Source organism: Nothobranchius furzeri, chromosome 1, assembly GCF_043380555.1.
Source record: "Nothobranchius furzeri strain GRZ-AD chromosome 1, NfurGRZ-RIMD1, whole genome shotgun sequence".
NCBI classification, from domain to species: domain Eukaryota; kingdom Metazoa; phylum Chordata; class Actinopteri; order Cyprinodontiformes; family Nothobranchiidae; genus Nothobranchius; species Nothobranchius furzeri.
The window spans coordinates 20,650,744-20,672,208 of record NC_091741.1 but is presented as its reverse complement, the minus strand read 5'-3'; the positions used below and the strand labels follow the sequence as shown (position 1 = coordinate 20,672,208).

The window sequence follows — 21,465 nt, the reverse complement described above, 5'->3', positions numbered from 1 at the left end:
GTGATCTGAACGTTTCATGATGATCGCACATTCCTATAGGGGGTCAAACCATGTCCCAAAGGTCACCGGGCCGGGTGTCACTTTAAAGAAGTAGTCCATTTACACCTTTGAGGGCTTATAACTTGGCTTCTGAATGTCATAGAGAGATCAGGTTTGTTTTAGTGTACTCCAATCAACATTCCCTACAACCCCAAAAAGGAATGGAGTCATTAGCACTTATGGTTTTTAAATGGCACCCAGAATTATATTGCACGAAGCACAATTTCACATCATTCTGGGTTCATTTGTGTGAAAACAAGGTCCAATCAGGCTGAAATGTTACAGGAAGGTAGAATCTATTGAGTTGTAAGTGATCTGAACATTTCATGATGATAGCACTTTCCGAAGGGGGTCAAACCATGTCCCAAAGGTCACCGGATCTGGTGTCAATTTAAAGAAGTAGTCCAGTTACACATTTGTGGGCTTATAACTTGGCTTCTGAATGTCCTAGAGAGATCAGGTTTGTTTTAGTGTACTCCAATCAACAGCCCCTACAACCACAAAAAGGAATGGAGTCATTAGCACTTATGGTTCTTAAATGGCACCCAGAATTATGTTGCACGAAGCACAATTTCACATCATTCTGGGTCCATTTGTGTGAAAACAAGGTCCAATCAGGCTGAAACGTTACAGGAAGGTAGAATCTATTGAGTTGTAAGTGATCTGAATGTTTCATGATGATAGCACTTTCCTAAGGGGGTCAAACCATGTCCCAAAGGTCACCGGATCTGGTGTCAATTTAAAGAAGTAGTCCAGTTACACATTTGTGGGCTTATAACTTGGCTTCTGAATGTCCTAGAGAGATCAGGTTTGTTTTAGTGTACTCCAATCAACAGCCCATACAACCACAAAAAGGAATGGAGTCATTAGCAATTATGGTTTTTAAATGGCACCCAGAATTATGTTGCACGAAGCACAATTTCACGTCATTCTGGGTTCATTTGTGTGAAAACAAGGTCCAATCAGGCTGAAACGTTACAGGAAGGTAGAATCTATTGAGTTGTAAGTGATCTGAACGTTTCATGATGATAGCACTTTCCTAAGGGGGTCAAACCATGTCCCAAAGGTCACCGGATCTGGTGTCAATTTAAAGAAGTAGTCCAGTTACACATTTGTGGGCTTATAACTTGGCTTCTGAATGTCCTAGAGAGGTTAGGTTTCTTTTAATGTACTCCAACCAACAGCCCCTACAAACACAAAAAGGAATGGAGTCATTAGCACTTATGGTTTGTAAATGGCACCCAGAATTATGTTGCACGAAGCACAATTTCACATCATTCTGGGTTCATTTGTGTGAAAACAAGGTCCAATCAGGCTGAAACGTTACAGGAAGGTAGAATCTATTGAGTTGTAAGTGATCTGAACGTTTCATGATGATCGCACATTCCTATAGGGGGTCAAACCATGTCCCAAAGGTCACCGGGCCTGGTGTCAATTTAAAGAAGTAGTCCAGTTACACCTTTGAGGGCTTATAACTTGGCTTCTGAATATCCTAGAGAGATCAGGTTTGTTTTAGTGTACTCCAATCAACAGCCCCTACAACCTCAAAAAGGAATGGAGTCATTAGCACTTATGGTTTTTAAATGGCACCCAGAATTATGTTGTACGAAGCACAATTTCACATCATTCTGGGTTCATTTGTGTGAAAACAAGGTCCAATCAGGCTGAAACGTTACAAGAAGGTAGAATCTATTGAGTTGTAAGTGATCTGAACGTTTCATGATGATAGCACTTTCCTAAGGGGGTCAAACAATGTCCCAAAGGTCACCGGATCTGGTGTCAATTTAAAGAAGTAGTCCAGTTACACCTTTGTGGGCTTATAACTTGGCTTCTGAATGTCCTAGAGAGATCAGGTTTGTTTTAGTATACTCCAATCAACAGCCCCTACAACCACAAAAAGGAATGGAGTCATTAGCACTCATGGTTTGTAAATGGCACCCAGAATTATGCTGCACTAAGCAAAATTTCACATCATTCTGGGTTCATTTGTGTGAAAACAAGGTCCAATCAGGCTGAAACGTTACAAGAAGGTAGAATCTATTGAGTTGTAAGTGATCTGAACGTTTCATGATGATCGCACATTCCTATAGGGGGTCAAACCATGTCCCAAAGGTCACCGGGCCGGGTGTCACTTTAAAGAAGTAGTCCATTTACACCTTTGAGGGCTTATAACTTGGCTTCTGAATGTCCTAGAGAGATCAGGTTTGTTTTAGTGTACTCCAGTCAACATTCCCTACAACCTCAAAAAGGAATGGAGTCATTAGCACTTATGGTTTTTAAATGGCACCCAGAATTATGTTGCACGAAGCACAATTTCACATCATTCTGGGTTCGTTTGTGTGAAAACAAGGGCCAATCAGGCTGAAATGTTACAGGAAGGTAGAATATATTGAGTTGTAAGTGATCTGAACATTTCATGATGATAGCACTTTCCTAAGGGGGTCAAACCATGTCCCAAAGGTCACCGGATCTGGTGTCAATTTAAAGAAGTAGTCCAGTTACACATTTGTGGGCTTATAACTTGGCTTCTGAATGTCCTAGAGAGATCAGGTTTGTTTTAGTGTACTCCAATCAACAGCCCCTACAACCACAAAAAGGAATGGAGTCATTAGCACTTATGGTTCTTAAATGGCACCCAGAATTATGTTGCACGAAGCACAATTTCACATCATTCTGGGTCCATTTGTGTGAAAACAAGGTCCAATCAGGCTGAAACGTTACAGGAAGGTAGAATCTATTGAGTTGTAAGTGATCCGAACGTTTCATGATGATAGCACTTTCCTAAGGGGGTCAAACCATGTCCCAAAGGTCACCGGATCTGGTGTCAATTTAAAGAAGTAGTCCAGTTACACATTTGTGGGCTTATAACTTGGCTTCTGAATGTCCTAGAGAGATCAGGGTTGTTTTAGTGTACTCCAATCAACAGCCCCTACAACCACAAAAAGGAATGGAGTCATTAGCACTTATGGTTTTTAAATGGCACCCAGAATTATGTTGCACGAAGCACAATTTCACATCATTCTGGGTCCATTTGTGTGAAAACAAGGTCCAATCAGGCTGAAACGCTACAAGAAGGTAGAATCTATTGAGTTGTAAGTGATATGAACGTTTCAAGATGATCGCACATTCCTATAGGGGGTAAAACCATGTCCCAAAGGTCACCGGGCCTGGTGTCACTTTAAAGAAGTAGTCCAGTTACACCTTTGTGGGCTTATAACTTGGCTTCTGAATGTCCTAGAGAGGTTAGGTTTGTTTTAGTGTACTCCAATCAACAGCCCCTACAACCACAAAAAGGAATGGAGTCATTAGCACTTATGGTTTTTAAATGGCACCCAGAATTATGTTGCACGAAGCACAATTTCACGTCATTCTGGGTTCATTTGTGTGAAAACAAGGTCCAATCAGGCTGAAACATTACAGGAAGGTAGAATCTATTGAGTTGTAAGTGATCTGAACATTTCATGATGATAGCACTTTCCTAAGGGGGTCAAACCATGTCCCAAAGGTCACCGGGTCTGGTGTCAATTTAAAGAAGTAGTCCAGTTACACATTTGTGGGCTTATAACTTGGCTTCTGAATGTCCTAGAGAGGTTAGGTTTGTTTTAGTGTACTCGAATCAACAGCCCCTACAACCACAAAAAGGAATGGAGTCATTAGCACTCATGGTTTGTAAATGGCACCCAGAATTATGTTGCATGAAGCACAATTTCACATCATTCTTGGTTCATTTGTGTTAAAACAAGGTCCAGTCAGGCTGAAACGTTACAGGAAGGTAGAATCTATTGAGTTGTAAGTGATCTGAACGTTTAATGATGATAGCACTTTCCTAAGGGGGTCAAACCATGTCCCAAAGGTCACCGGGCCGGGTGTCACTTTAAAGAAGTAGTCCATTTACACTTTTGAGGGCTTATAACTTGGCTTCTGAATGTCCTAGAGGGATCAGGTTTGTTTTAGTGTACTCCAATCAACATTCCCTACAACCTCAAAAAGGAATGGAGTCATTAGCACTTATGGTTTTTAAATGGCACCCAGAATTATGTTGCACGAAGCACAATTTCACATCATTCTGGGTTCATTTGTGTGAAAACAAGGTCCAATCAGGCTGAAATGTTACAGGAAGGTAGAATCTATTGAGTTGTAAGTGATCTGAACATTTCATGATGATAGCACTTTCCTAAGGGGGTCAAACCATGTCCCAAAGGTCACCGGATCTGGTGTCAATTTAAAGAAGTAGTCCAGTTACACATTTGTGGGCTTATAACTTGGCTTCTGAATGTCCTAGAGAGATCAGGGTTATTTTAGTGTACTCCAATCAACAGCCCCTACAACCACAAAAAGGAATGGAGTCATTAGCACTTATGGTTCTTAAATGGCACCCAGAATTATGTTGCACGAAGCACAATTTCACATCATTCTGGGTCCATTTGTGTGAAAACAAGGTCCAATCAGGCTGAAACGTTACAGGAACGTAGAATCTATTGAGTTGTAAGTGATCTGAACGTTTCATGATGATCGCACATTCCTATAGGGGGTCAAACCATGTCCTAAAGGTCACCGAGCCTGGTGTCAATTTGAAGAAGTAGTCCCGTTACACATTTGTGGGCTTATAACTTGGCTTCTGAATATCCTAGAGAGATCAGGTTTGTTTTAGTGTCCTCCAATAAACAGCCCCTACAACCTCAAAAAGGAATGGAGTCATTAGCACTTATGGTTTTTAAATGGCACCCAGAATTATGTTGTACGAAGCACAATTTCACATCATTCTGGGTTCATTTGTGTGAAAACAAGGTCCAATCAGGCTGAAACGTTACAGGAAGGTAGAATCTATTGAGTTGTAAGTGATCTGAACGTTTCATGATGATAGCACTTTCCTAAGGGGGTCAAACCATGTCACAAAGGTCACCAGATCTGGTGTCAATTTAAAGAAGTAGTCCAGTTACACATTTGTGGGCTTCTAACTTGGCTTCTGAATGTCCTAGAGAGATGAGGTTTGTTTTAATGTACTCCAACCAACAGCCCCTACAACCACAAAAAGGAATGGAGTCATTAGCACTTATGGTTTGTAAATGGCACCCAGAATTATGTTGCACGAAGCACAATTTCACATCATTCTGGGTCCATCTGTGTGAAAACAAGGTCCAATCAGGCTGAAACGCTACAAGAAGGTAGAATCTATTGAGTTGTAAGTGATCTGAACGTTTCAAGATGATCGCACATTCCTATAGGGGGTCAAACCATGTCCCAAAGGTCACCGGGCCTGGTGTCACTTTAAAGAAGTAGTCCATTTACACATTCGTGGGCTTATAACTTGGCTTCTGAATGTCCTAGAGAGGTTAGGTTTGTTTTAGTGTACTCCAATCAACAGCCCCTACAACCACAAAAAGGAATGGAGTCATTAGCACTTATGGTTTGTAAATGGCACCCAGAATTATGTTGCACAAAGCACAATTTCACATCATTCTGCGTTCATTTGTGTGAAAACAAGGTCCAATCAGGCTGAAACATTACAGGAAGGTAGAATCTATTGAGTTGTAAGTGATCTGAACGTTTCATGATGATAGCTCTTTCCTAAGGGGGTCAAACCATGTCCCAAAGGTCACCGGATCTGGTGTCAATTTAAAGAAGTAGTCCAGTTACACATTTGTGGGCTTATAACTTGGCTTCTGAATGTCCTAGAGAGATCAGGTTTGTTTTAATGTACTCCAACCAACAACCCCTACAACCACAAAAAGGAATGGAGTCATTAGCACTTAAGGTTTGTAAATGGCACCCAGAATTATGCTGCACTAAGCACAATTTCACATCATTCTGGGTTCATTTGTGTGAAAACAAGGTCCAATCAGGCTGAAACGTTACAAGAAGGTAGAATCTATTGAGTTGTAAGTGATCTGAACGTTTCATGATGATCGCACATTCCTATAGGGGGTCAAACCATGTCCCAAAGGTCACCGGGCCTGGTGTCACTTTAAAGAAGTAGTCCATTTACACCTTTGAGGGCTTATAACTTGGCTTCTGAATGTCCTAGAGAGATCAGGTTTGTTTTAGTGTACTCCAATCAACAGCCCCTACAACATCAAAAAGGAATGGAGTCATTAGCACTTATGGTTTTTAAATGGCACCCAGAATTATGTTGCACGAAGCACAATTTCACATCATTATGGGTTCATTTGTGTGAAAACAAGGTCCAATCAGGCTGAAACGTTGAGTTGTAAGTGATCTGAACGTTTCATGATGATAGCACTTTCCTAAGGGGGTCAAACAATGTCCCAAAGGTCACCGGATCTGGTGTTAATTTAAAGAAGTAGTCCAGTTACACCTTTGTGGGCTTATAACTTGGCTTCTGAATGTCCTAGAGAGATCAGGTTTGTTTTAATATACTCCAATCAACAGCCCCTACAACCACAAAAAGGAATGGAGTCATTAGCACTTATGGTTTTTAAATGGCACCCAGAATTATGTTGCACGAAGCACAATTTCACATCATTCTGGGTTCATTTGTGTGAAAACAAGGTCCAATCAGGCTGAAACGTTACAGGAAGGTAGAATCTATTGAGTTGTAAGTGATCTGAACGTTTCAAGATGATAGCACATTCCTATAGTGGGTCAAACCATGTCCCAAAGGTCACCGGGCCTGGTGTCACCTTAAAGAAGCAGTCCAGTTACACCTTTGTGGGCTTATAACTTGGCTTCTGAATGTCCTAGAGAGGTTAGGTTTGTTTTAGTGTTATCCAATCAACAGCCCCTACAACCACAAAAAGGAATGGAGTCATTAGCACTTATGGTTTGTAAATGGCACCCAGAATTATGCTGCACAAAGCACAATTTCACATCATTCTGGGTTCATTTGTGTGAAAACAAGGTCCAATCAGGCTGAAACGTTACAGGAAGGTAGAATCTGTTGAGTTGTAAGTGATCTGAACGTTTCATGATGATAGCACTTTCCTAAGGGGGTCAAACCATGTCCCAAAGGTCACCGGATCTGGTGTCACTTTAAAGAAGTAGTCCATTTACACATTTGTGGGCTTATAACTTGGCTTCTGAATGTCCTAGAGAGATCAGGTTTGTTTTAATGTACTCCAACCAACAGCCCCTACAACCACAAAAAGGAATGGAGTCATTAGCACTTATGGTTTGTAAATGGCACCCAGAATTATGTTGCACGAAGCACAATTTCACATCATTCTGGGTTCATTTGTGTGAAAACAAGGTCCAATCAGGCTGAAATGTTACAGGAAGGTAGAATCTATTGAGTTGTAAGTGATCTGAACGTTTCATGATGATAGCACTTTCCTAAGGGGGTCAAACCATGTCCCAAAGGTCACCGGGCCGGGTGTCACTTTAAAGAAGTAGTCCATTTACACCTTTGAGGGCTTATAACTTGGCTTCTGAATGTCCTAGAGAGATCAGGTTTGTTTTAGTGTACTCCAATCAACATTCCCTACAACCTCAAAAAGGAATGGAGTCATTAGCACTTATGGTTTTTAAATGGCACCCAGAATTATGTTGCAAGAAGCACAATTTCACATCATTCTGGGTTCATTTGTGTGAAAACAAGGTCCAATCAGGCTGAAATGTTACAGGAAGGTATAATCTATTGAGTTGTAAGTGATCTGAACATTTCATGATGATAGCACTTTCCTAAGGGGGTCAAACCATGTCCCAAAGGTCACCGGATCTGGTGTCAATTTAAAGAAGTAGTCCAGTTACACATTTGTGGGCTTATAACTTGGCTTCTGAATGTCCTAGAGAGATCATGTTTGTTTTAGTGTACTCCAATCAACAGCCCCTACAACCACAAAAAGGAATGGAGTCATTAGCACTTATGGTTCTTAAATGGCTCCCAGAATTATGTTGCACGAAGCACAATTTCACATCATTCTGGGTCCATTTGTAAGAAAACAAGGTCCAATCAGGCTGAAACGTTACAGGAAGGTAGAATCTATTGAGTTGTAAGTGATCTGAACGTTTCATGATGATCGCACATTCCTATAGGGGGTCAAACCATGTCCCAAAGGTCACCGGGCCTGGTGTCAATTTGAATAAGTAGTCCTGTTACACATTTGTGGGCTTATAACTTGGCTTCTGAATGCCCTAGAGAGATCAGGTTTGTTTTAATGTACTCCAACCAACAGCCCCTACAACCACAAAAAGGAATGGAGTCATTAGCACTTATGGTTTTTAAATGGCACCCAGAATTATGTTGCACGAAGCACAATTTCACATAATTCTGGGTTCATTTGTGTGAAAACAAGGTCCAATCAGGCTGAAACTCGTCTCGTCTCGTCTTCCTCCGCTTATCCGGGTCCGGGTCGCGGGGGCAGCATCCCAACTAGGGAGCTCCAGGCCGTCCTCTCCCCGGCCTTGTCCACCAGCTCCTCCGGCAGGACCCCAAGGCGTTCCCGGACCAGATTGGAGATGTAACTTCTCCAACGTGTCCTGGGTCGACCCGGGGGCCTTCTGCCGGCAGGACATGCCCGAAACACCTCCCCAGGGAGGCGTCCAGGAGGCATCCTGACCAGATGCCCAAACCACCTCAACTGGCTCCTTTCGATCCGGAGGAGCAGCGGTTCTACTCCGAGTCCCTCCCGAATGTCCGAGCTCCTCACCCTATCTCTAAGGCTGAGCCCGGCCACCCTACGGAGGAAACTCATTTCGGCCGCTTGTATCCGCGATCTCGTTCTTTCGGTCATTACCCAAAGCTCATGACCATAGGTGAGGATTGGGACGTAGATCGACCGGTAAATCGAGAGCCTGGCTTTCTGGCTCAGCTCCCTCTTCCCCACGACAGATCGGCTCAGCGTCCGCATCACTGCAGATGCCGAACCAATCCGCCTGTCGATCTCCCGATCCCTCCTACCCTCACTCGTGAACAAGACCCCGAGATACTTAAACTCCTCCACTTGAGGTAGGACCTCTCCCCCGACCCGGAGGTGGCAAGCCACCCTTTTCCGGTCGAGAACCATGGTCTCAGATTTGGAGGTGCTGATCCTCATCCCAGCCGCTTCACATTCGGCCGCGAACCTACCCAGCAAGAGCTGAAGGTCAGAGCTGGATGAAGCTAGGAGGACCACATCATCCGCAAAAAGCAGAGACGAGATTCTCCTGCCACCAAACTCGACACACTCCACACCACGGCTGCGTCTAGAAATTCTGTCCATAAAAGTGATGAACAGAACCGGTGACAAAGGGCAGCCCTGGCGGAGTCCAACCCTCACTGGGAACAGGTCCGACTTACTACCGGCTATGCGGACCAAACTCACGCTCCTCTGGTAAAGGGACTGAATGGCCCTTAACAGAAAGCCACCCACCCCATACTCCTGGAGCGTCCCCCACAGGGTGCCCCTGGGGACACGGTCATAAGCCTTCTCCAAATCCACAAAGCACATGTGGATTGGTTGGGCAAACTCCCATGCCCCCTCCATCACCCTTGCAAGGGTATAGAGCTGGTCCACAGTTCCACGGCCAGGACGAAAACCACATTGCTCCTCCTCTATCTGAGATTCAACTATCGATCGGACCCTCCTCTCCAGTACCTTGGAGTAGACCTTTCCAGGGAGGCTGAGGAGTGTGATCCCCCTATAGTTGGAACACACCCTCAGGTCACCCTTCTTAAAGATGGGGACCACCACCCCGGTCTGCCACTCCCTAGGAACTGCCCCCGATGACCACGCAATGTTGTAGAGACGTGTCAACCATGACAGCCCTACAACATCCATAGCCTTGAGATACCCAGGACGAACCTCATCCGCCCCCGGGGCTCCGCCGCTGTGTAGTTGTTTGACTACCTCAGCAACTTCTGCCCCCGAGATCGGACAGTCCATCCCCAGGCCTCCCAGCTCTGGTTCCTCCTCGGAATGCGCATTGGTGGGATTGAGGAGCTCCTCAAAGTATTCCTTCCACCGTCCGACTATAGCCTCAGTTGACGTCAGCAGCTCCCCATCCCCACTGTAAACAGTGTGAGCGAGTTGCTGCCTTCCTCTCCTGAGGCGCCGGACAGTTTGCCAGAACCTCTTTGGAGCCGATCGATAGTCTTTCTCCATGGCCTCACCAAACTCCTCCCACGCCCGAGATTTTGCCTCGGCAACTGCCACTGCTGCACCCCGCTTGGCTATCCGGTACCTGTCTGCTGCCTCCGGAGACCCACAGACCAGCCACGCCCTGTAGGCCTCCTTCTTCAGCCTGATGGCTCCCCGAACCTCTGGTGTCCACCAGCGGGTACGGGGGTTGCCACCACGACTGGCACCGGCCACCTTACGGCCACAGCTAGCAACAGCCGCCTCGACAATCGCAGAGTGGAACAAGGCCCACTCGGACTCAATGTCCCCCACTGCTCTCGGGACGTGGTCAAAGCTCTGCCGGAGGTGGGAGTTGAAGACCGTTTTGACAGGTTCTTCTGCCAGGCGTTCCCAGCAGACCCTCACTATGCGTTTGGGTCTGCCAGGTCTACGCGGCATGTTCCCTTGCCATCTGATCCAACTCACCACCAGGTGGTGATCAGTTGACAGCTCCGCCCCTCTCTTCACTCGGGTGTCCAAAACATACGGTCGCAGGTCAGATGATACGACTACAAAATCTATCATCGACCTGTGACCTAGGCTGCCCTGGTACCAAGTGTACCGGTGGGCATCCTTATGTTCGAACATGGTGTTCGTTATGGCCAAACTGTGGCTTGCACAGAAGTCCAATAACAAAACACCGCTCGAGTTCTGATCAGGTGGGCCGTTCCTCCCAATCACACCCCTCCAGGTCAAGCTGTCATTGCCCACGTGAGCATTGAAGTCCCCCAGCAGGACAATGGAGTCCCCTGATGGAGTACTATCTAGCACTCGTCCCAGGGACTCCAAAAAGGGTGGGTACTCTGAACTGATATTTGGCCCATAAGCACAAACAACAGTCAGGACCCGTTCCCCGACCCGAAGGCGCAAGGAAGCTACCCTCTTGTCCCCCGGGGTAAACCCCAACACACAGGCAGAGAGTCTCGGGGCTAACAAAAAGCCAACCCCAGCCCTCCGCCTCTCACCCGGAGCAACTCCAGCAAAGTAGAGTGTCCAACCCCTCTCCAGGTCTCGGGTTCCAGAGCCAATGCAATGTGTCGAGGTGAGTCCGACTATATCAAGCCGGTACCGCTCAACCTCTGCCACAAGCTCCGGCTCCTTCCCCGCCAGCGAGGTGACGTTCCATGTCCCAAAAACTAGTTTCCTTGTCCGGGGATTGGACCGCCAAGGCTCCCGCCTTGGTCTGCCACCCGATCCACACTGCACCGGACCCTTCATGTTCCTCCTGCGGGTGGTGGGTCCACAGTTGGACGAGCCCATGTATCCGGTTCGGGCTGGGCCCGGCCGGGCCCCATGGGCGAAAGCCCGGCCACCAGGCGCTCGCTCACGGGCCCCAACCCCAGGCCTGGCTCCAGGGTGGGACCCCGGTAACCCTCCGGGCCGGGTACTCCGACTCTTCGTTTTCACCGCCATGAAAGATCCTTCGAACCGTTCTTTGTCTCACCCTTCACCTAAGACCAATTTGTCATGGGAGACCCTACCAGGGGCACTAAGTGCCCCAGACAACATAGCTCCTAGGATCATTAGGGCACTCAAACTCCTCCACCACGATAAGGTGACGGTTCAAGGAGGAGGCTGAAACGTTACAGGAAACTCAAATCTATTGAGTTGTAATTGATCTGAACGTTTCAAGATGATTGCACATTCCTATAGGGGGTCAAACCATGTCCCAAAGGTCACCGGGCCTGGTGTCACTTTAAAGAAGCAGTCCAGTTACACCTTTGTGGGCTTATAACTTGGCTTCTGAATGTCCTAGAGAGGTTAGGTTTGTTTTAGTTTTCTCCAACGAACAGCCCCTACAACCACAAAAAGGAATGGAGTCATTAGCACTTATGGTTTGTAAATGGCACCCAGAATTATGTTGCACGAAGCACAATTTCACATCATTCTGGGTTCATTTGTGTGAAAACAAGGTCCAATCAGGCTGAAACGTTACAGGAAGGTAGAATCTATTGAGTTGTAAGCGATCTGAACGTTTCATGATGATAGCACTTTCCTAAGGGGGTCAAACCATGTCCCAAAGGTCACCGGATCTGGTGTCAATTTAAAGGCCCAATGTGTGATATTTCATCTTATAAGTTATCAAATTTCTTATATCAAATTCTCAAATTTGTTTTTTTTAATGATAATTCAAACAAGCATTTATTCTAAGCATTATTATTAGCTTTATATTTTAATATTTTAGACAAAAGAAGCAGACCGGTGCTCCATACGGCATGCGCCATCTTAAAATACAGTGACCTTTTAGGGACATACAACATATTAAGCTTCGCATTTGATGTTTGCGTTTTTAAATGATGTTACCTCAAAGAAACAGCAGGGGGCAGAAGTGCGCCTTGTAAGCATGCAGTCTGACAAAGTAACTAAGAAGAAGAAGAAACTAGCCACACCGTACTTCTAGCGATGGAGGATCACACATATTCTACAAGCAAACTTGAGAAACGGGATAGTTTGTCTCATCCAAGTAAAAGAAAAAGGATTTTGAAAAGTGAACAAGACCGGCATCATGAGAAAACCAGAGTAAATATAGGAGTTGCCTTCCCAAGATGGAGAGACCTCATGTTACAAAAGGGATTCAGTAGACACGCTGAGCTTGCTACCTTCCTTTTGGACAGGTAAGTTAAAAATGTGTGTTTAATTTCTTCATTGTAGTAGTTGTGTGCTTTGTGACACAAAGTTTGTGTGGAGTAAGCTAGAGTTTGGGAAACAGCTCATGCTAACTAGTGCCAAAAATGTAGCACACCCTCTTAAAATTCAGAAGCATTTCTTTTTGTTTATTGTTTATGCGCCTTCGTATACATATGTAATGATTTAACGATCGATCATTTTTGGTGGTGTTGCAAGACAGCCACCACAATAGAGCAGTTTCTTGTAAGAAAACTTTAATTCCAATAGTATCCCAAACTCCACCTAAAAACCTGTCATATTCATACTGTTTTGCATTGTGTTTAATTTTGCACAGGCACATTGGGTTGGAATTCTACACCATGTTTGCAATGTTCACACATGGGCAATGGGAAACTGCCAGCATGATCATCTTGATGACCAGCAGGGGAAGCAGTGGATCGAGAAGGATTCCAGGAGTCACAAAGCTCTTGTGGAGATTGTCTTGAACAAACGCTGGCAGAAGGACGTGCATAAATATCTGCACTTCAGGTACATGTGAGACTTATTTAAGTATTTTTTTGTGAAGCTGTAGGCCAGGGGTGCTCCGTTAGCTGTTTTGCCTCCCAGCAACTGAGTGTCACTTTAAAAATTGCTCAAATACATTTCCTGAAAATAATGCATACAATAACAGTGCATACAGACACTAAAGAAGATATAACTGCTGGCCTACACACTCAAGGTGTCTAATTTATACTGAGGCCTGCTAATGGAACTGCTGATAAATTTGATTCTGCTGTATTTAACCAGGGACAGAACTAAATATGCATGTTAGCTGCCCTCCAGGACTGACTTGGAGCATCCCTGCTATTAGCCATGTGACCAGTTGTCCTCTCTCATACTGACTGTTCATTTGTACAGATCAACAGCCCTGCTTGAGTCATTTCAGAACCACATTCTGATGTATGCCAGCAAGCGTCAAGCCTTCTCCTACAAAGTGTATGAAGCCAGAGTTCTCCTTGCAGCACTGGATTATAACTTTCACCTTAATCGACCAGCAATCAGGAATGCTGAAGGCCAACTAATGTAGGTTTTACCTTGTTTTTCAGTCAGAGTTGAGCCAAAATAATGCCTACCACTTACAATTAAAAAGCTGTATTAACGTTACTACACGTTATTTAAGTTTGTCCCATTGTCGTGACAGAAATTCATTATGCAATTGTCCTATTTTTTAGATTCAAACGGAAGTACAATAAGAATGCCAGAAGGTACAGTGTGTATTCACTAAAATCAGAAAAGGGCTACGAATACATTCCAGTACTCCAATCAAAAATAATCAACGAGAGGTTTGCGAGAGGAGTCGGGATGCCTCGTACCAGATCAATGAGGGATGATGACCCCAGACGGCTCGGTCTTGTGCCACCCATCGCTCCACCACCTATTTCGGAGCTAGTGCAGATCCAAGTCAGCCGAGGTCTTGGTATGTGTCATTTTAGCATCCTTTGACTACAGCTCAGTTCTTTACCTACACTTGTCTTACAATACTTTTTTCACAGTATCAGAACTCAACACAGCTACAGGCCTCCAGTGACGATCTTGTCTACATTTACATGGAGTATTCTATACCTGCTGCGTGTTACTAATGTAATGTACATAAAAATGTAGATATTGCACTTTGATGTCTTTACTACTGTGCTAACATGTTGTTCTTTTTACTTGAAGTAGCACATAAATTCTGCACAGTCTTTTACGTTAGATCTATTCTTTATTATCCTAAAGTGTGTAAAATCATGTTTCAAGATTAAAATGTGTTCCAAATTTGTCTGTTCAAACTCTGAATAAGGTTAATTCAAATAAAAGTGCATCTGTACTAATTACTTTATTTCTTATGTCTTTCAGAAAATTACATATTTTGGTTTCATGACTTGACCCTGTAAGAGTGTAAATTAATAGCTCACTAATGTAATGCAAAACTATGGAGTTGTAAAGATGTGATTTTTTTTTTCACATTACAAGAGTATACATGGCTGAAGAGTAGCCACCTCTAAATTTGTCATTATTGTACAACACTAACATTGGGGTTTCAAAAAAATATTTATCTAAAATACTTATTCAACATAATAAATTACAATATAAAGGTGTACAAAATATCAGAAACACTTCAACAACCCATGTAAACTTTTGACCAGTTACACTCCCGGAAGAAAACCAGTATACTGTCCATGAGGGTCTGGAAATTTCTCCCTAATTTTGACCACACAGCAACTTGGGATGACTCTTCGATTTCCATGTCCAAGTGACCCATGCTGCCAGAAAATGAAGTGCCGGTAGGCAGCATAACTGTATTCCCTGTTGTCATCGCCTGGTTCCCTAATCTGTCCTAATACGGTGAGGTCTGCTCTGTACTGACGATGGATCCTCAGGACACCTTCATCCAAACAGTAAAGTCTAAAATGGGGCAGAAGGCTTATACAGTTTACAGAGTCTTGTCCACAGCATTTGCGCTCTGCATCTGTTGGCATATCTGTGCAATTGCCACAAGTACACCATGTTAACGCAGGGGCCTGCACGGGTGTGGTGTGCCTATCTCGGCGTTGGTTGTCCAACAAAACATCAAAAACCAGACCTGGCTGTCTTTCCAAAAGTTGAGAGGTGAGATGACGGTGGTCCTCCAGGCTCATGCCCTGTACAAGGCGCTGGGGGGAAAAGTAGGATTAGAATTTTTGTAAGATTATTTTAATTGAATTAAAGTAAAAAGCAATGTTTTGTAAATGTTTTAACAAGTTTATAAGAGTAGCTGATTAATAATATATATATATTAAATGGCTAATTCCTAAAATAAAGGTACTATCAAAAACAAATAATATGTATTAGGAAAGAAGTAGGACACTGAATGTTTTACAAAACTACATATAATTCCAAACACTTGCTATACGGTTAAATAGAATTACCGTATGTACTTATATGAATGAAATGAGTGACAGGACGGCATATATTGACCCAGATAATTATTAATTTGCTCATTATCTTACACAAACCTCAATTTCTGCTCTTCTTTCCCTTTGAAGCTCCTCGACTCTCCTCATCAGCTCTTGAAAGTGCCGATCTTCTAGACTTTATTGCAGCTCTGCCTCTTCCTCTTGTGCGTGGGACGTTGCGGCTGGTTTGAGCAAATTCGGCTCCTTCATCTTGGGATGCTTGCCCTGCTTCTGTCGCATGTCTAACACCTCTGCCTCTCTGTGCGCTGGCACACGTCTGTCCTCTCCCTCTTCCTCGCCCTCTTCCTCTCCCTCGTCCTCTGTCTGTCTCCACTGATGAACCATCGGATGATATCTGACTCTGTTTACGGAGAGAAAACAATTACAGACTACACTACCTTGTATATTTCCAAAATGGCAAATAGAAATATAACATTTCTCAAATAAAATGAACAAAATATTGTCATTTTTTGTAGTCAGAAGTCATCACTAACTAGCTGCCGTTTGCTATTAGCAAACATAACTGACATAAAAAAGTTTTTCTTATTCAAAACCTATTTAGATTAAATTAATAAAATAAGTTAGATGAAAACAACTAACCTGTTCGCTGACTTGAAAGCTGGAATTAGATGATGACATGCTGCCGTTTACAGCAACACGATTTTGTATTGTATTTGTTATATTTGTTAATAAAGTTTTAAATAATGATTAAAAAAAAACTTTTTGATCCTCGGGGGCTCCAATAGCTGCAATACCGACTCTAAACTGCGTGGTGCTAAAGAGTCGGATCTTTGTACTATGATTTCTGTGAATTTCACACACGGGGCCTTTAAAGAAGTAGTCCAGTTACACATTTGTGGGCTTATAACTTGGCTTCTGAATGTCCTAGAGAGATCAGGTTTGTTTTAATGTACTCCAACCAACAGCCCCTACAACCACAAAAAGGAATGGAGTCATTAGCACTTATGGTTTGTAAATGGCACCCAGAATTATGCTGCACTAAGCACAATTTCACATCATTCTGGGTTCATTTGTGTGAAAACAAGGTCCAATCAGGCTGAAACGTTACAAGAAGGTAGAATCTATTGAGTTGTAAGTGATCTGAACGTTTCATGATGATCGCACATTCCTATAGGGGGTCAAACCATGTCCCAAAGGTCACCGGGCCTGGTGTCACTTTAAAGAAGTAGTCCATTTACACCTTTGAGGGCTTATAACTTGGCTTCTGAATGTCCTAGAGAGATCAGGTTTGTTTTAGTGTACTCCAATCAACAGCCCCTACAACATCAAAAAGGAATGGCGTCATTAGCACTTATGGTTTTTAAATTGCACCCAGAATTATGTTGCACGAAGCACAATTTCACATCATTCTGGGTTCATTTGTGTGAAAACAAGGTCCAATCAGTCTGAAATGTTACAGGAAGGTAGAATCTATTGAGTTTTAAGTGATCTGACCGTTTCATGATGATAGCACTTTCCTAAGGGGGTCAAACCATGTCCCAAAGGTCACTGGATCTGGTGTCAATTTAAAGGAGTAGTCCAGTTACACATTTGTGGGCCTATAACTTGGCTTCTGAATGTCCTAGAGAGGTTAGGTTTGTTTTAGTGTACTCCAATCAACAGCCCCTACAACCACAAAAAGGAATGGAGTCATTAGCACTTATGGTTTTTAAATGGCACCCAGAATTATGTTGCACGAAGCACAATTTCACATCATTCTGGGTTCATTTGTGTGAAAACAAGGTCCAATCAGGCTGACACGTTACAGGAAGGTAGAATCTATTGAGTTGTAAGTGATCTGAACGTTTCAAGATGATCGCACATTCCTATAGGGGGTCAAACCATGTCCCGAAGGTCACCGGGCCTGGTGTCACCTTAAAGAAGCAGTCCAGTTACACCTTTGTGGGCTTATAACTTGGCTTCTGAATGTCCTAGAGAGGTTAGGTTTGTTTTAGTGTTGTCCAATCAACAGCCCCTACAACCACAAAAAGGAATGGAGTCATTAGCACTTATGGTTTGTAAATGGCACCCAGATTTATGCTGCACAAAGCACAATTTCACATCATTCTGGGTTCATTTGTGTGAAAACAAGGTCCAATCAGGCTTAAATGTTACAGGAAGGTAGAATCTATTGAGTTGTAAGTGATCTGAACGTTTCATGATGATAGCACTTTCCTAAGGGGGTCAAACCATGTCCCAAAGGTCACCGGATCTGGTGTCAATTTAAAGAAGTAGTCCAGTTACACCTTTGTGGGCTTATAACTTGGCTTCTGAATGTCCTAGAGAGATCAGGTTTGTTTTAGTATACTCCAATCAATAGCCCCTACAACCACAAAAAGGAATGGAGTCATTAGCACTTATGGTTTTTAAATGGCACCCAGAATTATGTTGCACGAAGCAAATTTTCACATTATTCTGGGGTCATTTGTGTGAAAACAAGGTCCAGTCAGGCTGAAACGTTACAGGAAGGTGGAATCTATTGAGTTGTAAGTGATCTGAACGTTTCAAGATGATCGCACATTCCTATAGGGGGTCAAACCATGTCCCAAAGGTCACCGGGCCTGGTGTCACTTTAAAGAAGTAGTCCAGTTACACCTTTGTGGGCTTATAACTTGGCTTCTGAATGTCCTAGAGAGGTTATGTTTGTTTTAGTGTTCTCCAATCAACAGCCCCTACAACCACAAAAAGGAATGGAGTCATTAGCACTTATGGTTTGTAAATGGCACCCAGAATTATGTTGCACGAAGCACAATTTCACATCATTCTGGGTCCATTTGTATGAAAACAAGGTCCAATCAGGCTGAAACGCTACAAGAAGGTAGAATCTATTGAGTTGTAAGTGATCTGAACGTTTCAAGATGATCGCACATTCCTATAGGGGGTAAAACCATGTCCCAAAGGTCACCGGGCCTGGTGTCACTTTAAAGAAGTAGTCCAGTTACACCTTTGTGGGCTTATAACTTGGCTTCTGAATGTCCTAGAGAGGTTAGGTTTGTTTTAGTGTACTCCAATCAACAGCCCCTACAACCACAAAAAGGAATGGAGTCATTAGCACTTATGGTTTGTAAATGGCACCCAGAATTATGTTGCACAAAGCACAATTTCACATCATTCTGGGTTCATTTGTGTGAAAACAAGGTCCAATCAGGCTGAAACATTACAGGAAGGTAGAATCTATTGAGTTGTAAGTGATCTGAACGTTTCATGATGATAGCTCTTTCCTAAGGGGGTCAAACCATGTCCCAAAGGTCACCGGATCTGGTGTCAATTTAAACAAGTAGTCCAGTTACACATTTGTGGGCTTATAACTTGGCTTCTGAATGTCCTAGAGAGATCAGGTTTGTTTTAATGTACCCCAACCAACAGCCCCTACAACCACAAAAAGGAATGGAGTCATTAGCACTTATGGTTTGTAAATGGCACCCAGAATTATGCTGCACTAAGCAAAATTTCACATCATTCTGGGTTCATTTGTGTGAAAACAAGGTCCAATCAGGCTGAAACGTTACAAGAAGGTAGAATCTATTGAGTTGTAAGTGATCTGAACGTTTCATGATGATCGCACATTCCTATAGGGGGTCAAACCATGTCCCAAAGGTCACCAGGCCGGGTGTCACTTTAAAGAAGTTGTCCATTTACACCTTTGAGGGCTTATAACTTGGCTTCTGAATGTCCTAGAGAGATCAGCTTTGTTTTAGTGTACTCCAGTCAACATTCCCTACAACCTCAAAAAGGAATGGAGTCATTAGCACTTATGGTTTTTAAATGGCACCCAGAATTATGTTGCACGAAGCACAATTTCACATCATTCTGGGTTCATTTGTGTGAAAACAAGGTCCAATCAGGCTGAAATGTTACAGGAAGGTAGAATCTATTGAGTTGTAAGTGATCTGAACATTTCATGATGATAGCACTTTCCTAATGGGGTCAAACCATGTCCCAAAGGTCACCGGATCTGGTGTCAATTTAAAGTAGTAGTCCAGTTACACATTTGTGGGCTTATAACTTGGCTTCTGAATGTCCTAGAGAGATCAGGTTTGTTTTAATGTACTCCAATCAACAGCCCCTACAACCACAAAAAGGAATGGAGTCATTAGCACTTATGGTTCTTAAATGGCACCCAGAATTATGTTGCACGAAGCACAATTTCACATCATTCTGGGTCCATTTGTGTGAAAACAAGGTCCAATCAGGCTGAAACGTTACAGAAAGGTAGAATCTATTGAGTTGTAAGTGATCTGAACGTTTCATGATGATCGCACATTCCTATAGGGGGTCAAACCATGTCCCAAAGGTCACCGGGCCTGGTGTCAATTTGAAGAAGTAGTCCCGTTACACATTTGTGGGCTTATAACTTGGCTTCTGAATGTCCTAGAGAGATCAGGTTTGTTTTAATGTACTCCAACCAACAGCCCCTACAACCACAAAAAGGAATGGAGTCATTAGCACTCATGGTTTGTAAATGGCACCCAGAATTATGTTGCACGAAGCACAATTTCACATCATTCTGGGTTCATTTGTATGAAAACAAGGTCCAATCAGGCTGAAACATTACAAGAAGGTAGAATCTATTGAGTTGTAAGTGATCTGAACGTTTCATGATGATCGCTCATTCCTATAGGGGGTCAAACCATGTCCCAAAGGTCACCGGGCCTGGTGTCACATTAAAGAAGTAGTCCAGTTACACCTTTGAGGGCTTATAACTTGGCTTCTGAATATCCTAGAGAGATCAGGTTTGTTTTAGTGTACTCCAATCAACAGCCCCTACAACCTCAAAAAGGAATGGAGTCATTAGCACTTATGGTTTTTAAATGGCACCCAGAATTATGTTGTACGAAGCACAATTTCACATCATTCTGGGTTCATTTGTGTGAAAACAAGGTCCAATCAGGCTGAAACGTTACAGGAAGGTAGAATCTATTGAGTTGTAAGTGATCTGAACGTTTCATGATGATAGCACTTTCCTAAGGGGGTCAAACCATGTCACAAAGGTCACCAGATCTGGTGTCAATTTAAAGAAGTAGTCCAGTTACACATTTGTGGGCTTATAACTTGGCTTCTGAATGTCCTAGAGAGATCAGGTTTGTTTTAATGTACTCCAACCAACAGCCCCTACAACCACAAAAAGGAATGGAGTCATTAGCACTTATGGTTTGTAAATGGCACCCAGAATTATGTTGCACGAAGCACAATTTCACATCATTCTGGGTCCATTTGTGTGAAAACAAGGTCCAATCAGGCTGAAACGCTACAAGAAGGTAGAATCTATTGAGTTGTAAGTGATCTGAACGTTTCAAGATGATCGCACATCCCTATAGGGGGTAAAACCATGTCCCAAAGGTCACCGGGCCTGGTGTCACTTTAAAGAAGTAGTCCAGTTACACCTTTGTGGGCTTATAACTTGGCTTCTGAATGTCCTAGAGAGGTTAGGTTTGTTTTAGTGTACTCCAATCAACAGCCCCTACAACCACAAAAAGGAATGGAGTCATTAGCACTTATGGTTTGTAAATGGCACCCAGAATTATGCTGCACTAAGCAAAATTTCACATCATTCTGGGTTCATTTGTGTGAAAACAAGGTCCAATCAGGCTGAAACGTTACAAGAAGGTAGAATCTATTGAGTTGTAAGTGATCTGAACGTTTCATGATGATCGCACATTCCTATAGGGGGTCAAACCATGTCCCAAAGGTCACCGGGCCGGGTGTCACTTTAAAGAAGTAGTCCAGTTACACCTTTGTGGGCTTATAACTTGGCTTCTGAATGTCCTAGAGAGGTTAGGTTTGTTTTA

At 43.4% G+C, this 21,465-nt stretch overlaps 1 protein-coding gene and 1 long non-coding RNA gene across 2 annotated transcripts; one reads left to right on the top strand and one right to left on the bottom strand.

The window, feature by feature from the left end:
- Window positions 1–12,051: 12,051 nt before the first annotated feature.
- On the top strand, window positions 12,052–14,568 carry LOC107372990 (uncharacterized). The gene is made up of 5 exons (XM_070555592.1): window positions 12,052–12,709; window positions 13,057–13,250; window positions 13,620–13,784; window positions 13,934–14,178; window positions 14,255–14,568. The coding sequence occupies exons 2-5, from the start codon at window positions 13,108–13,110 to the stop codon at window positions 14,287–14,289; spliced, it is 588 nt and encodes a 195-aa protein (XP_070411693.1). The 5' UTR covers window positions 12,052–12,709; window positions 13,057–13,107; the 3' UTR covers window positions 14,290–14,568.
- On the bottom strand, window positions 14,182–16,494 carry LOC129160091 (uncharacterized). The gene is made up of 2 exons (XR_011521833.1): window positions 15,737–16,494; window positions 14,182–15,394 (listed from the first exon to the last, which is right to left on the bottom strand). It is a non-coding gene; the product is annotated as an uncharacterized lncRNA (long non-coding RNA).
- Between the last annotated feature and the right edge of the window lie 4,971 nt (window positions 16,495–21,465).